Below are 14510 nucleotides of genomic sequence, written 5' to 3' on the forward strand. Positions count from 1 at the left end.
ACATGTAAAGTCAGAATCATTGCAGTATAGGCCCCAAGATGCAAATGTGACCTAATTTATTAATATCATGTAGGCTGCTGAAATCTAGGATACGCTGACTACAAAAATTTAGTGTCTTTATTATGAAAGGGAGGGCCACCTGTGGCTGAGTGCTGGCTGTTCAGATACCTGAGAAGGAGAAGCATTATGTTCATTATCCCTGGCTTTATATCTGCACTTTACCTGGACCTGGGGCCAAGCATCTAGTCTCTTGCAGAGGCAGTGGGTTCAGCCAGATGGGGGCCTGGTTGCTAGGGTCAAGCAGCAGAGGCCAACGGAAGCTGGAGTAGTGGGTGTGACTTCGCAGGAGCAGGCCTGCCAGGCGGGCTGACTTTGCCTGGGGCTTCAGGTCTCGGTCCCACTGGAACTGTTCAGATTTGGAGCTAAGCAGGGTCAGAAGGTTGAAGGGAGAGCGTGTGGAGAGCAGGGGGTTCTTTGGTGGCATGAGGGCAGATTTCTGCTTCTGCTTCAGGGCCTGTGCCACATCATCTGGGCCCAGGGGCTCCTGGAAGCCCCTGCACAGAGCCAGCCACTTGTCCAGTAGCTCCTGGCGCCGCAGTGCTGGGAAAGGACCCAGGTAGATGATGGCAGCTGAACACAGAAGGGCATCCCCGAACATAGTCGTGCAGTGCCCCTTCAACTTCTGGTGTGGAAGGGAAGAACAGAGGGCATGTAGGCCAGCGAGGAGGGTACAGGCAGAGAGGGTCTGGTAGAGAGGGCGTGAAGCAGGGTATGCAGGAAAGCATGGTAAGGAGGGCAGTGGGACAAAGGGAGGCAGTGAGGGTGCAGGGAGGAGGAGAGTTGTTGGGGTCAGTGGGACAGAAATGAGCTTTGGAGGAAGACCGGGGCAGGAGCTGGTTACCTGGAGCTCTGTAGTCCAGGACTGCATAGGTGTGAGCAGTGCAGACTTTATGGGCCACTTGTGATATTGGCCACATTGAGCGCGAATGAGATTCTCCATCACACGGTTGTGCGAAACCCAGGAGTCTTCCAGCTTGTTGGCCAGATCCAGTTTGTGCTCCAGGGTCTCCTGGGCCTGGAACTGGCGGTGGCCCAGGAGGGCCTGCTCCCGAACCAGCGTGGCCTCTATCTGCCGCAGCAGCAGGCCCGTGGGCAGTCCCCGACGCTGTGCCAGCCCATAGCGCAGGACGGCCCAGAGCCAGGCCGCCAGGCTCGCTGCAGGTATGCTTACTGCCCGCAGAGCTGCATCACTCATACCTGGAGCCTTCAGAGCTTGGGCTAACTTTATCATCTCGGAGTCTGTCATCTTCTCCTTGGGGAAGAACACCAGCTCCTGGGAAAATGTGTTAAGAGGGGTAGGGGCAGACACAGGTGCTCTGGACCTGGCCCTAACAGCCTCGCTCTGCCAAGTCTGCCCTTTGTGCCTCTGCTCTCCTCCTCCATCGTGCTCCACATTCCCTACCTGATAAAAATCCTCGGTGCATAAGAGCTGCTTGGCGCTGGCCCAGCCTGTTTCACAGTGGAACAGATCGCACAGGGCATCGGTCACCCGGACCACAGATTCCGGTGGTACTCGATAGCTCCGTAGCTCCTCAAAGTCGGCTACCTGCAGCTGGCTCAGAGGCCCCAGGAATGCCTTGCCCATCTAAATGAGGAGATATGCACTCTTGAAGTGAATTTCCAAAGTGTCCTCTTCCTTCAATGTGTTGCCAGGAGTGATCACCTCTTCCTAGGAGTTCCCATGATGGACCATTTCTCAAGCCATCCTACTTTGCCCCTCCCCCACGAGACTCCATGACAAGTCACCCCATTCTTTCCTCTGGACATCCCGTGAAGTGTTGTCCCCTCCCAAGAGAAGAGCAGCACAGGGCAGGCAGCAGCAAGACCCCACCTGCTCCAGGAAAGCCTCATACTGAGCCCGCAAGGCATCCCGCTGCTTGGTCAGGTTCTTGATGAGGTCCTCCTGCTGCTGACACTCCGCCAGCTGCCGTCCGTACAGCAGCTTGTCTTGCTGGAGCTGCTGCTGAAGTATGTGGAGGTTCTGCAAACAGAGGTCCAGGCACTGCAGCTCCAGATCCTGGGCCAGGTGGGCTTACCCCAAGGGGAGCCCTGTGGGCTTGGGACTGCAGCATACTCCTCACTTGATAGTCAGGAGGAGCTAGTTGAACTCCATGTAGGCCACAGATAAAGACTGGGCCCTGGAACTATCACTCACTGGCCTATGACTTACACACTTGGTGATGCAGCTCCCAGTGGGTGACTGCTTCTCCTGAACTGCCACACAGGCCCAGGCAGTCTGACTCTGAAGCCCACATGCTTAACCATTATGCCATACTCTATCTTACTTGACCCATTAGTGGCATTTGTCATACAAGACAGTTCCCTCCCTCTTGAAACATTGTCCTCCCTTGACTTTCATGACCCCATGTACTCCTTTGGCTTTCTCCAACTTCTGTGGCTGCTCTTACTCAGTCTTCTCCTCTACCATCCCTTCAGTATTCCACAGCAATGTTTCAGGGCCCCCTTACCTTCTCATCCTACACTTCTATGTGCCCTCCCTAATCTCATGCCTTTCATTACCACTTAAATTTTAACAACTCTCGAATTGCTATCTCTAGCCAGATTTTTTTTCCTGAGCCCCACATCCATGTGTCCATCTGCTTCATGGCAATCTCCTCTTCAATGCCTCACAGGCCCCTCAGAGCCCACATGCCCACAAATGAACAACATATTCACTGTGCCCTGCCAGATCTCTTGCAATCTTACTCATCTCCTCACCCGTTCTTTTTCACAGAGAACTGTAGCAAAACACAGTTTCCCAAGGAAGAAAATCTCATTGTTACCCTGGCTCCATCTCTTCTATTCCCCCAAACCCAACTCATCTTCAAGGACTTTCTGTTCTACCTCCCACATGTCCATCATGTCTGCTCCCTCACTGCATCTCAGTTTCCACTCTTACCCACTTCTTCTCCTCTGCTCTCCATGCCGTAGCCAAATACCATCATCATCATGTTTCAGAACATTTGCCAACTCTCCCAGTTGGTTTACGAGGCCTCTGTGCCCAGAAGACCTCAGCTCCGCTTTCTAACCTTGTGTCTGTCCTTGCCCCAGCACCCCACTCTCCCAGCCATTCCTGACTTTCAGCTCCTCCAACGTGACACACATTCTCCTCCTTCTGGGCCTTTGGCCACGCTTTTGCTTCAGCCTGTGACAGTCTTCCCACCCACCCCCACTCCCTTTTACACCAAATCCTAGCTAACCTCCAGGCATCACCTTTGGTTCACTTCACTCATTTCTTTACATATGTAAGGAATGATTTTTAGTGCTTGCCGTGTTCTACACATGGCTCTGTGCTACTTACTGTGGCACTTTGCTTTCTCTAGAAAGTCTCGATACTTCAGAGCTCCCTGGACTTTGTGATAACACAGTGTTATCACAGTAACAGTCATTGCCTAGCTGAGTCTATATGTTCCAGTAAACTAGGCACCATGAAGGCAATGACAGTGCCTTATCTTTCTTAATTAGGAGGAGCTATCATTTATTGAACTCTTACTATGTGCCAGCACTTAAAAAAATTTTTTTAACATTTATTCATTTTTGAGAGATAGAGAAAGACAGAGCGTGATGGGGGAGGGGAAGAGAGAGAGGGAGACACAGAATCCAAAGCAGGCTCCAGGCTCAGAGCTGTCAGCACAGAGCCTGACACGGGGCCTGAATCCATGAACCGCGAGATCACGACCTGAGCTGAAGTCAGCCGCTTAACTGACTGAGCCACCCAGGCGCCCCTGTGCCAGCACTTTTAAATGCTTTCCAAGTAAGATGTCATTTAATCCTCATCCTAACCTCTCTGGGTCTTACTTTTCTCGTCTATAAAATGGGAAAAAGAATAGCCACCTCAGAAAGTTTTGGCAAGGATTCTAGTGACTTATCTATCTAGATGTAGACATCAATGTAGACACAGACATAAATATCAATGAGTAGCTGGACAGAAAAAAAAGTGGAGTTCCCTTAATTGTTGTAGAGTACAGTAATGAATAAATGGACCAGTGGAATATGAGAGAAAAGGGAGATGGAGGGCTCCAGAATGACTCCTGGGATTTGGCTTAAGTGACTAAATGGATGGTGATGCCATTTCCTGGTGTGGGGGACACTGAAAGAAGTACACACTATTACAGCTGTTGAGTGAATGGGCAAAGGATCTGACATTGAATGCCTCTGACACTATGAACCTCTCTCTCCCTCTCTCTCTCTAAGATTTTATTTTTAAGTAATCTCGACACCCAGTGCGGGGCTCGAACTCAAAACCCCTGAGATCAAGAGTCACATGCTTTTCCGACTGAATCAGCCAGGTGCATCCACTATGAACATCTCTTATTCAGATTTTTGGGTTTCTTATGTTGTGCTTTGATATAACTGACTCAAAGAATAGTAGCACCTTTAAATCAGATCAACAATTCCTGGTATTCATCACTTTGGGAAATGGCAGGACCCAACACAAGACACTGGAATTTGGAAAACACTTGAATGGGCATTCCTGTCCCTCTGTGAAAGGTTTTGTTTTGTTTTCACCTTAATGAGCCCTGAAGTTTTATCTAAGCTAGTGACCCTTGGTGGTGAATGGTAGGAGGGTACCAGTACCGTGAGAACTCCAACATCATTTACAGAGAACACGTTGACAACCATGCATGTAGACACAATGGAAGCCATGCCCCTAGAGTTGCACAGCACTGGGTGATATCCCTGAGGCACCCATCAAAAGGGACAGACTGGCCACTGGGAGCTGTATGGCCCGAAAGCCCAGTTGAGGGGAAGTATTTGTCCTTTTGTCCAACCCATTTGAACTAGTGAGTTGACCACTAGTTCACTTCTCTACAGTTATCCCTGAACCTTCACCAAAGCCTTGTGTAGCAGGAATAAAAAGAAAAGCTATTTTGGAATTCTCTCTTATTAAGAACAAAATGAGATTTAAGTTTGGACGAGAAAAATATCTCTTGTTACATGAGAATTGTGTTGGGAGAGTTCTAAAGGAAAAGTGGAGTGGTTGAATAGCATTGTGAGTGGGCACAGGGAGAGGGAGGAGAAGAGAAGAGCTGATTACTGGGAAATGCCCTGTGGAGGGTGACTAAAGAAATTCAGGACATTGAGGTCTAGTGTACCATTCCAGTCTCTGGTCTGGTCTAAAATCTAAATTGACCCACTGCCATCACCCATCCACATTTCCTCGGTGGACACAAGAGCCTTGTATAGTCAGTGCTTTTGTGGAGGGAAGAGGTACAGAGACAAAGCTATATGGGAGAACAGGATGGCTATAAGAGGTGTGCTAATGAGTCATGATAGAGAATCCAGGAGAAGAAGAGATAAGAGTAGAGGTGATCATGAGAGTATAATCTCTGCCCTGTTTCTGTTGGGAATCCATGGAGATTTTGGGGAGTACACTGAACTTCCCATAGTCAAGGTACATATTGAGGACACCAGAAGAAGACACTGGGGTTTCATGTGTTTAGAAGAATCGGCCTGATCTCAGCTGTGCCATGGGCAACCTTGAGCCTAAGCTCTAAAGGAGGTGATAGCAGAGACTAAAGAGATCCCCTGAGGAAAAGAGTACTCTTAAGAGATAAGAACTGAGGTTCAGAGGTGCCTGGCTCAGTAGGTATGAAGTGTCTGGCTCTTGATTTTAGCTCAGGTCATGATCTCACAGCTCATGAGTTCGAGCCCTGCGACTGGGCTCTGCACTGTTGGGATACTGTCTCCTTTGCCCTCTTCCCCTCCCCTGCTTTCTCTCTCTCTCTCAAAATAAATAAAAATAAACTTAAAAAAAAAAACCCTTAGGTTCGGTTTGATTGGTTCCTCCAAAATCCCCCTTTGGTCTCCTGCTTTGACCCTACTGTGCATACCTCACAATCTTCTCCCCCTTTACCTTGCGGGAACTTTTCAGCAGCTGTTCCAAGTTAAAGACAAAGTTGGTGTGGGTATTGTGCTTCTCCATAAGCATTCTCAGATTTTCCAGGGCATTCTGGATCCTGGAGAAACAATATACCAATTAGTGGACCCAAGGAAGCAGGAGGTACAGTGCAGCAAATGGGGCCACTCACCGTTGGGCCTTCTTCTTAATCTGCAGAGTCATCTGTTGCTGCAGCAGCACGAAGGTGTCCAGAAAGTCTAGAAATGTCTTGGGGGTGACTAGTGGCAACTCAGGGCATAGGTGTCCATGGTAGCTGGCAGCCGAAAGGTGGATGAGAGCCATGGCTTTGGCCACACTGGGAATTGACGCTTGGAGGTCTGGGCACTTCAAGGAGTCTGAAATGGGCATGACTTTAGCCTGGGCTTGTGAACTTGTAGGGGAATGGGAAAGAAAAGGGACCCTCTTCTGATTTAGGAAAAGGGGCAGAAAAGGTGAAGGGGGTCACTAGGTTCTAGGGAGAGAGAGAGAGAGAGACTGACCTGAACCCTCATTAAAACTTGGTTGGGATGAGTAGTGAGAACAGTAAAAAGGGCTCACCATCATCAATGGATGGATTCTGAGCACCCTCCAGGTAGTGCCGGACCACACTGATCAGGGAGTCTTGGTCCCAGGGTTCATAGCGGTCAATGCTAGCAATGGCCAGTTGAAGAAGCCTCAGGTAAAGGGTGGAAGGCAGCTGTTTGTGGGCCTGGTCATCTCCAATCAGGATGAAGATGTGCAGGTGGTTGCACACTTGCTGGTAGAACCTGTGGGCCAGGAGCTCAGATACTGTCCTCCCCTTTATCCCTGTTTGCCCATCGAGGTCCCAACCCCAAACCTGACCCCTTATCCCTGATCTGAGCTCTCACAGCAGCTCTTAGATTTCTTTTTGGCCTTTTGGCCAGGACAGAGCAAGAGCAAAGCAGTTCCTAGTATGGGGTTCTTGGCCTCACCTGTGCAACAGCACTTCCTTCTTGATGTTCTGCTTGACACTAAGGTTCTCCTTGGGGAGATGTTCTTCAATACTTTCCAGATCTGCCTCTGTATACTGGTCAGGGAAACTGCCCGAGGTTGCCAGGGCCAGCAGACGATGAAGGGTAGTAAGATCCACACCCTTGGGCACCAGCAGGGCCACTGGCTGGCCTAACATGCCAGCATGCCAGCTGGCATCCCGTAGACACTGGAGAATGGCCTCCTCTGAGCCAGATGGCAGATGGAAGAGGTGGGCCTGATAAATGCTAGCTGCCAGAGTGATGGCAGTACGGCGCCCAGTACCCAAAGCCCCTGAGAGCAGTATGCCGTGCTGCCGAGGCCTGGCCAGCACCCGGACCAGGCGGGCCACGTGCATGGCCATGGCGTGGCAAGAGGCAAGGGAGGCGTTCAACTTCAGCTGAGAGGCTGTGGTGGACAGCTGCTCCTCCAGGCTCTCCCACTGCCGTTCCAGGTACAGGCTGGGGCTCTCAGAGTTGGACCCTAGTGTCAGCTCCTGACTGAAGACCAGGTCAGAGGGCTTTTCCCAGGGGCAGAGTAGTAGCACTGGTAGCAACAGAGGAGAGACTAGGTCCATCTGGGTGGTTTTCTGCCACCAACTCTTGTTTCTGTTTAACTGAAGTTTGCAGCTGCAGGTCTTTGTGCCTTCCTCCTGGCTTGTATCCTGACTTATAATTTCTGTGCTTTCCTTCTTTACTGGTGCTGTGGAAGGTGCTAGACCTGAATCATTGGAGGGTGAGCCTGTGGTAACCTGAAGGCCATAAGGGTCGTCCTCCTCCTCTGTCTCACTGCCACTGTTGCTTAAGTCCTCCCACTGGGCCAACTCCCCTTCAGATTCCACTTCGGGCACTCTCTCCTCCTCATCTTCTTCCTCCTCCTCATAGCCCTTGCCCCCATGCTGGGGTGCTGGCTCACAGCAGAAGACACTCTGAGCTACTTCTAGGAGCAGGTTGGCACAGTAGGAGCGTTCTCTAGGGCTATCCAGCCGGTCACAAAATGTCCTCTGTGCCTCATGCAACCAAAGACGCACCATGTTACGTGTGGCCATCATGACTGTCAGGCGGGTGCCACGTAAGCCTGACACCCGGTGCAAGTGCTCCTGATGGTTGGGAACATCCAGAAAACCCCGGGAGCCCATCCTGGTTGGCAGCAGCTGCAAGCTGCCCAGTAGTTGGCTCACAGAGTGCAGGGAAAAGCGGTAATGTGGGTGGAGCGGGGAAGGCATAAAGCAGTTGCCCACAGCCTCCCAGGCCTCCACTGAGGCCCGGACCAGGGCTTTCGCTAGAACCCCCTCCCGTTCCACAGAGGGGAAGCGCTCAAGCCAGGCCTGGATGCTAGGTGTATGCCTGCTCAGAAGGATGGCCTGGGTCATGCTACCCAGGGCCAGCACTGTGAAGAGTCTAAAGAGACGTGGGCACAGTGGGAGCTCACAGAAGCCTGGTACTGTGGCAGTGGCAAGGAAGTTGACTAGAGGCTGCAGCGTCTGCAATTCCAAGGTGCTGTGGGCATACACCGTGCCATCTATGGCCTGGCGCAAAGTCTCCAACACTGGCTGGCAGGTCTTCTCTGGGTCTGTGGGACATGAAGACCGACAGTGAGGACATGCAGGTGCGCACATGACGGTGTCACCTGTTCTTCCTATTCCTGCTTCCCTGGGTTTACTTCGGGCACACACAGGGTTCTAAAGGAATTTTGTACACCGGATGTGCTGGGACTTTGTCATGTCTGAGTATATTGTTCTGTCTCCCCCACACCCTCCCTAAAAGCGAGTGATTTCTTCTTCCTTCTCCCTGAAAATCCTACTTCTGTGACCAATTATTTGTTAACAACAGGAAGTTTGGAAGCTGGGACGGATGGAAGCCTGATCTGACACAATAGGGGGAAAGTGCAGTCATCACAGTCCAGAGAGAGGAGTTCTCACACACACACTTCTGTGCAGTCAGTGTTAAACTATGACTTATGTAAAATAAAATGTACACATTTTAAATGTGTAGCTCACGAGTTCTAACAAATGTGCACACCTATGTAACCGCTACTCCAATGATATTTGGAACATTTTCATCACCTCAGAAAGTTCCCTCATGACCCTTTGCAGTCAGTACCCTGCCACATTGTCCCAGGAACTTCTATATGATCTGATTTGTATCACTATTGCTTAGCTTTGCTTGTTCTAGAACTTCATGTAAAGGGAATCGTATTGTATGTAATTTAGCATGTCTGGCTTCTTTCACTCGGCATGATTCTGATATTCATCCATGTTTCATGTGTGTCAGTTTATTCTGTTTTATTGGAGTAGTAGTCCATTATAAAAATACCACAACTTGTAGACCCACTGACACGCTGATGGACATTTAGGTTGTTTCTAGGTTTTGACTGTGCAGAATAATGCTGCCACAGGTGCTGTTGACCACTCACTAATCTTTCTTTTGTGAAGTATCTTTTATCCATTTTTAAAAATGGAGTTTGTTTTCTTATTGAGTTGTAAGAGCTTTTTTATGTATTCTGGGTATAAGTCCTTTGTCAGATATGTGTATTGTATTTTTGTCTATGGCTTACTTTTTCATTTTCTTAACAGTGTCTTTTGAAGGGCATAGGTTTTTTATTTTCACAAAATCCAATATTTGTGTCCTAAGAAATCATTGCTTCTAACCAAGGTCATACAGATTTTTCTCTAACATTTTTTGTAAAGTTTTATAATTTTAGCTTTTACATTTAGGTCTTTAACTGATTTATAATTAATTTTTGTGTATGTCATGGGGTAGGATTCAGGGTTTCTTTTTTTTCACCAAACAGATGTGTAGTTGTTCCAACTGCCCCATTGAATTATTTTGGCACATTTGTTGAAAAGCAATTGACTATATATGATTATATAAGATTCTCTGTTTTCTCCCATTAGTCTGTCTGTATCCATGTCCTTGTATGAATACCCCACTCTCTTGATTACTATAGCCCTGTAGTAAGCATTGAAATAAATAGTGTAAGCCTTTCCACTTTATTCTTTCCTTCCTTCCTTCCTTCCTTCCTTCCTTCCTTCCTTCCTTCCTTCCTTACATTTATATATTTTGAGAGACAGAGACAGAGCACAAGTTGGGGAGGGGCAGAGAGAGAAGGAGACACAGAATCCGAAGCAGGCTCCAGGCTCCAAGCTGTCAGTACACAGCCCGATGCGGGGCTAGAACCCACAAACAGTGAGATCATGACTTGAGCTGAAGTTGGATGCTTAACCGACTGAGCCACCCAGGTGCCCCTATTCTTCTTTTTCAAAGTCATTTTGGCTCTTCTAGGTCTTTTGTGTTTCCATATAAGTCTCAGAATAAGCCTATCAATCCTGTCATTTTATACCAAAAAAAAAACAAAAAAACAAAAAAAAAACAAACAAACAAAAAAGCCTGCTCAGATTTAGAAGATTTAGATTGGCATTCCACTGAATCTATAGATCAACTGGGGGAGGAGAATGAGCTCTGTAATGATATTAACTCCTCTGACCCATGAACATGGTATATCTCTTCATTTAGTTGTCTCCTTTACCTCAGCAATATTTAGTGATTTTCAGTGTATATATCTAAGTTTATTCCTAAATATTTTAAGCTTTCAGATGATATTTTAAGCTATATTTAAAATTTTTGATTACTAGGATATAGAAATACTTATGATTTCAATAGATTTACTTTGTATCCTATGACCCTGCTAAATTAAATTCACTTATTTATTCTAGCAGTTTTGTAGGGTTGTTTTGTTGTTGGTGGTGATGGTGTAGATTACTTAGGATTCTCTGTAGAAAATCATGTTGGGGCACCTGGGTGGTTCAGTCGGTTAAGTGATCAACTCTTGATTTCAGCTCAGGTCATGATCTCACAGTTCATGAGTTTGAGCCCCACATCGGGCTCTGTCTTGAGATCGCAGAGCCTGCTTGGTATTCTCTCTCTCCCTCTCTCTCTGCCCCTCCCTGGCTTGCTCTCTCTCTCAAAAAATAAACAAACATTTAAAAAATAAAAAAAGAAACAAAATCATGTTATATGACAGTAGAGAGAGTATTAGTTTGTCTTTTCCAATTTTAAAAGCTTTTATTTCTTTTTCTTATTGCACTGATGTGGTGCACTGATGTGCACCAGAGACCCACTGATGGGCCTCTGGTGCAATATTGAATAGAAGCAGTGAAAGTGGATGTTATTGCCTTGTGACTGATCTTATAAAGTGTTCAATATTTCACCATTAAGTACGTAATTAGCTGTAGGTTTTAATAGATGTCCTTCATCAAACTGTGAAAGTTCCCTTTTATTCCTAGTCTGCTGAGAGCTACCATGAATAGTGTTGAATTTTATCAAATGCATTCTCTTTATCTACTAAGATGATCTTACATGTTTTCTCATTTATTCTATTAATGTCATAAATTATACTGATTTTTGAATGCTGACTCAACTTTACATTCTGAGGATATAGTCCATTTGATCACAATGCTCTGCTTAAACTACATCCCACAGATTTTGATATGTTTTGTTTTATTATTCAGTTCAAAATATTTTCTAATTTCCCTTGTGATTTCTTTGATGCATGAATTATTTAGAAGTGTGTTAATTGCAAAGAATTTGGGAATTTTCTAGCTGTATTATTGTTATTGAGTTTTATTATTGTAGTCAGAGAAAATATTCTACAAATTTTAATCCTTTGACATTTGTTGAGACTTATTTTATAGCCCAGCATTATCATTTATCTTGGAGAATGCTCCATATACACTTGAAAAGAAAGTGTATTTTGCAGATGGTGGGTATGATGTTCTGTAAATGTAAATATAGTTGATAGGGCTATTTAGATCTATATCCTTATTTCCTCTCTCCTGTTCTATTAAGTATTGAGAGGAGTATTAAATCTATAGTGATTTTGGACTTGCTATTTGTCCCTCATTTCTATCCATTCTTTTTCTTTGTATATTTTTGTATTTATTTATTTATTTATTTATTTATTTATTTATTTATGTATTTATTATTTTATTCTTATTTTTTATTTATTTATTTTTGAGAGAAAAAGAGAACGAGCAGGGTAAGGGTAGAGAGAGAGGGAGATACCTCTATACTATACAATAGTATAATCAGAAGCAGGCTCCAGGCTCTGAGCTGTCAGCACAGAGCCTGACGTGGGGCTTGAACCCACAAACTGTGAGATCATGACCTGAGCCAAAGTTGGACGCTTAACTGCAGAGCCCAGTGCGGAGCTTGAACCCACAAGCTGTGAGATCGTGACCTGAGCTGAAGTTGGACACTTAACCGACTGAGCCACCCAGGCGCCCCTCTTTTTCTTTGTATATTTTGAAGCGGTTTCAGGTGCATACACATTTAGGACTTTTATGTCTTTTTTATTAATTAAATCTTTTAATTCTGAGATATCCAGTTCTCTATCTCTGGTAATACCCTTTGTCTTGAAGGACTTTTTGGAGCGCTTAGGACTTTACATTTAATGTAATTATTCATACAGTTGGTTTAAAGTCATCATATTGTCATTTGTCTTCTAATCGTCTCTCTTTTTTTTAATTCCTCTATTGCTCATTTCCTGCTTCCTTTTACATACTTAAATATTTTTATATTTAAAATATTATATATTTTAAATTATACTCTTTGCTATTGTTATTGAGTGATTTTTCTAGGGTAGCAATATGCCTCCTTAATGTATCAATACTTAGAAGTAATATTGTGCCACTTCACACCTCATGCCTGACCTTCCCCAATTCCTAGTTCACATTTCACGAATGCAAGAACCTTACAATAGTATAATTTTTACTCACTGCACCCACCCTATCCTTTTGCTACCGTTCCAGGTTATTTTCTACTTCTGCCAAAAATGTTATTACTTTTATTTTTAAACTATCAACTGTCTTTTTACATTTTTTAAAATGTTTATTTATTTTTGAGAGAGACAGAGACAGAGCGCAAGCAGGGGAGGGGTAGAGAGGGAGACACAGAAGCTGAAACAGACTCCAGGCTCTGAGCTGTCAGCACAGAACAGAGCCTAATATGGGGCTTGAACTCACGGACCATGAGATCATGACCTGAGCCAAAGTTGGACACCCAACCGACTGAGCCACCCAGGCGCCCCGACTATCAACTATCTTTTAAGGAAACTAAGAGATGAAAAAGAAGGTTACTTATATGCACCCACACATTTACCGTTTCTGGTGCTCTTCCTTCTTTTCCATAGATCTGAATTGCCATACAATTCTATTTCCCTTCTGCCTGAAGAACATCTTTTAGCATTTCTTATAGTGCAGTTCTAGCGACAGTAAATCTTCTCAGCTTTCATGCATCTGAAATACTTTTATTTTATCCTCATTTATGAAGAGTATCTATACTGGACGGAGAATTCTAAGGTGACAGGTCCCCCTCCCCTTTTAGTACTTTAAAGATGATATTTCACCATCCTCTGGGTTCTGTTGTTTCTGATGGGAAGTTAACCATCATTCTTAATATCATTCATCTGTACATAATGTGTTTTATCTTTTCTCTGACCACTTTCAAGTGTCTCTTTTCTTTGATTTTCAGCTGTGTGACTATGATGTGCCTGGGTGTGGTTTTCTTTTTATTATTTTAATTGGGGATAACTGAGTTTTCCCTTTCTGAAAGTCAGTATTTTCCAAGAAATTTGGGAAAATTTTGTTCATTATTTCCTCATAGGTTTTTTTCTGCCCTAATCTCACTCTCCTTTCCTTCGGGAACCCCAGTTACATGTGTGTTATACTGAAGCTGTATTCATATTCAGTATTTTTCTGTTCTTCAGGATTCACTGACTTTTGCTATTGCCAATCTGCTGTTAAACCATGCAGTGACTTTTTCATTTCAGTTATTGTGTTTTCCAGTTCTTTCCATTTCCATTTAGTTATTTTTGGTAGTTTCTATTTCTTTGCTGAGATTACTTATGCGTTCACTCATTAAGATCATATTTTCCTTTAAGAATCTGAGTACTTTTATAATAGCTGCTATAAAATATTTGCTAAGTTCTACTTCTAGACCATTTCAAGGTCAGTTTTTATTGACTGTTTTCTCTAGACAATGGGTCACAGTTTTTTGTTTTGTTGTATGTCTTTTAATTTTTTTAAATTTTATACTAAATGTTTTGTTGGCTATTACCGTAGGACATCTTTTTTTAAATATCTTTTTAAAGTTTATTTATTTATTTTGAGAGAGAAAGAGAGAGAGAGGCAGAGAGAGAATCCTAGGCAGGTTCTGCACTGACAGCGCAAGAGCCCGAGGTGGGGCTAGAACTCACGAACCATGAGACCAGGACCCAAGCTGAAGTTGGACACCCAACCGACTGAGCCACCCAGGCACCCCCACCCTAGGACAACTTTTACAATGCCAGCTGTAATATACTTCACTCCACAACATCGTTGCAATGTTTTCAGCCTTCCTGCTGAAATCTCTTCTCAGCTGCTATTCAGATCTGAATTTACCCTTTCTATTTACAACTGACAATCTGATTATTTGTGCAAATTTACTGAAAGGGCCAAATAAGATAGTTGCAGAAAATTACAGGTCTTGGTGCTAAACAGACTTAATTTTAATCTTGGTTCTGACATTTTACTGGCTAGAGT

At 45.0% G+C, this 14510-nt stretch overlaps 2 protein-coding genes across 3 annotated transcripts in view; one reads left to right on the top strand and one right to left on the bottom strand.

The window, feature by feature from the left end:
• The window catches only part of RRP8 (ribosomal RNA processing 8), a 59432-nt gene that overhangs the window by 38109 nt on the left and 6813 nt on the right, over positions 1 to 14510 (top strand). The gene's annotated exons all lie outside the window — the stretch shown is intronic.
• DNHD1 (dynein heavy chain domain 1) overlaps positions 1 to 14510 on the bottom strand; it is a 79135-nt gene that overhangs the window by 10167 nt on the left and 54458 nt on the right. Inside the window, exons 24-31 of one of the 2 annotated variants that reach the window (XM_040461331.1) lie at positions 6895 to 8503; positions 6500 to 6708; positions 6093 to 6297; positions 5918 to 6020; positions 1892 to 2041; positions 1463 to 1645; positions 902 to 1333; positions 223 to 682 (exon numbers count right to left, since the gene is read on the bottom strand). In XM_040461331.1, the coding sequence (XP_040317265.1) occupies positions 223 to 682; positions 902 to 1333; positions 1463 to 1645; positions 1892 to 2041; positions 5918 to 6020; positions 6093 to 6297; positions 6500 to 6708; positions 6895 to 8503 (3351 nt within the window). Of the gene's footprint in view, positions 1 to 222; positions 683 to 901; positions 1334 to 1462; positions 1646 to 1891; positions 2042 to 5917; positions 6021 to 6092; positions 6298 to 6499; positions 6709 to 6894; positions 8504 to 14510 lie in introns of those variants that run through there. The other variant, XR_005786433.1, reaches the window with a different exon arrangement.

The sequence above is a fragment of the Herpailurus yagouaroundi genome, unplaced genomic scaffold (genome assembly GCF_014898765.1).
Source record: "Herpailurus yagouaroundi ecotype Mexico unplaced genomic scaffold, PumYag 255, whole genome shotgun sequence".
NCBI classification, from domain to species: Eukaryota; Metazoa; Chordata; class Mammalia; order Carnivora; family Felidae; genus Herpailurus; species Herpailurus yagouaroundi.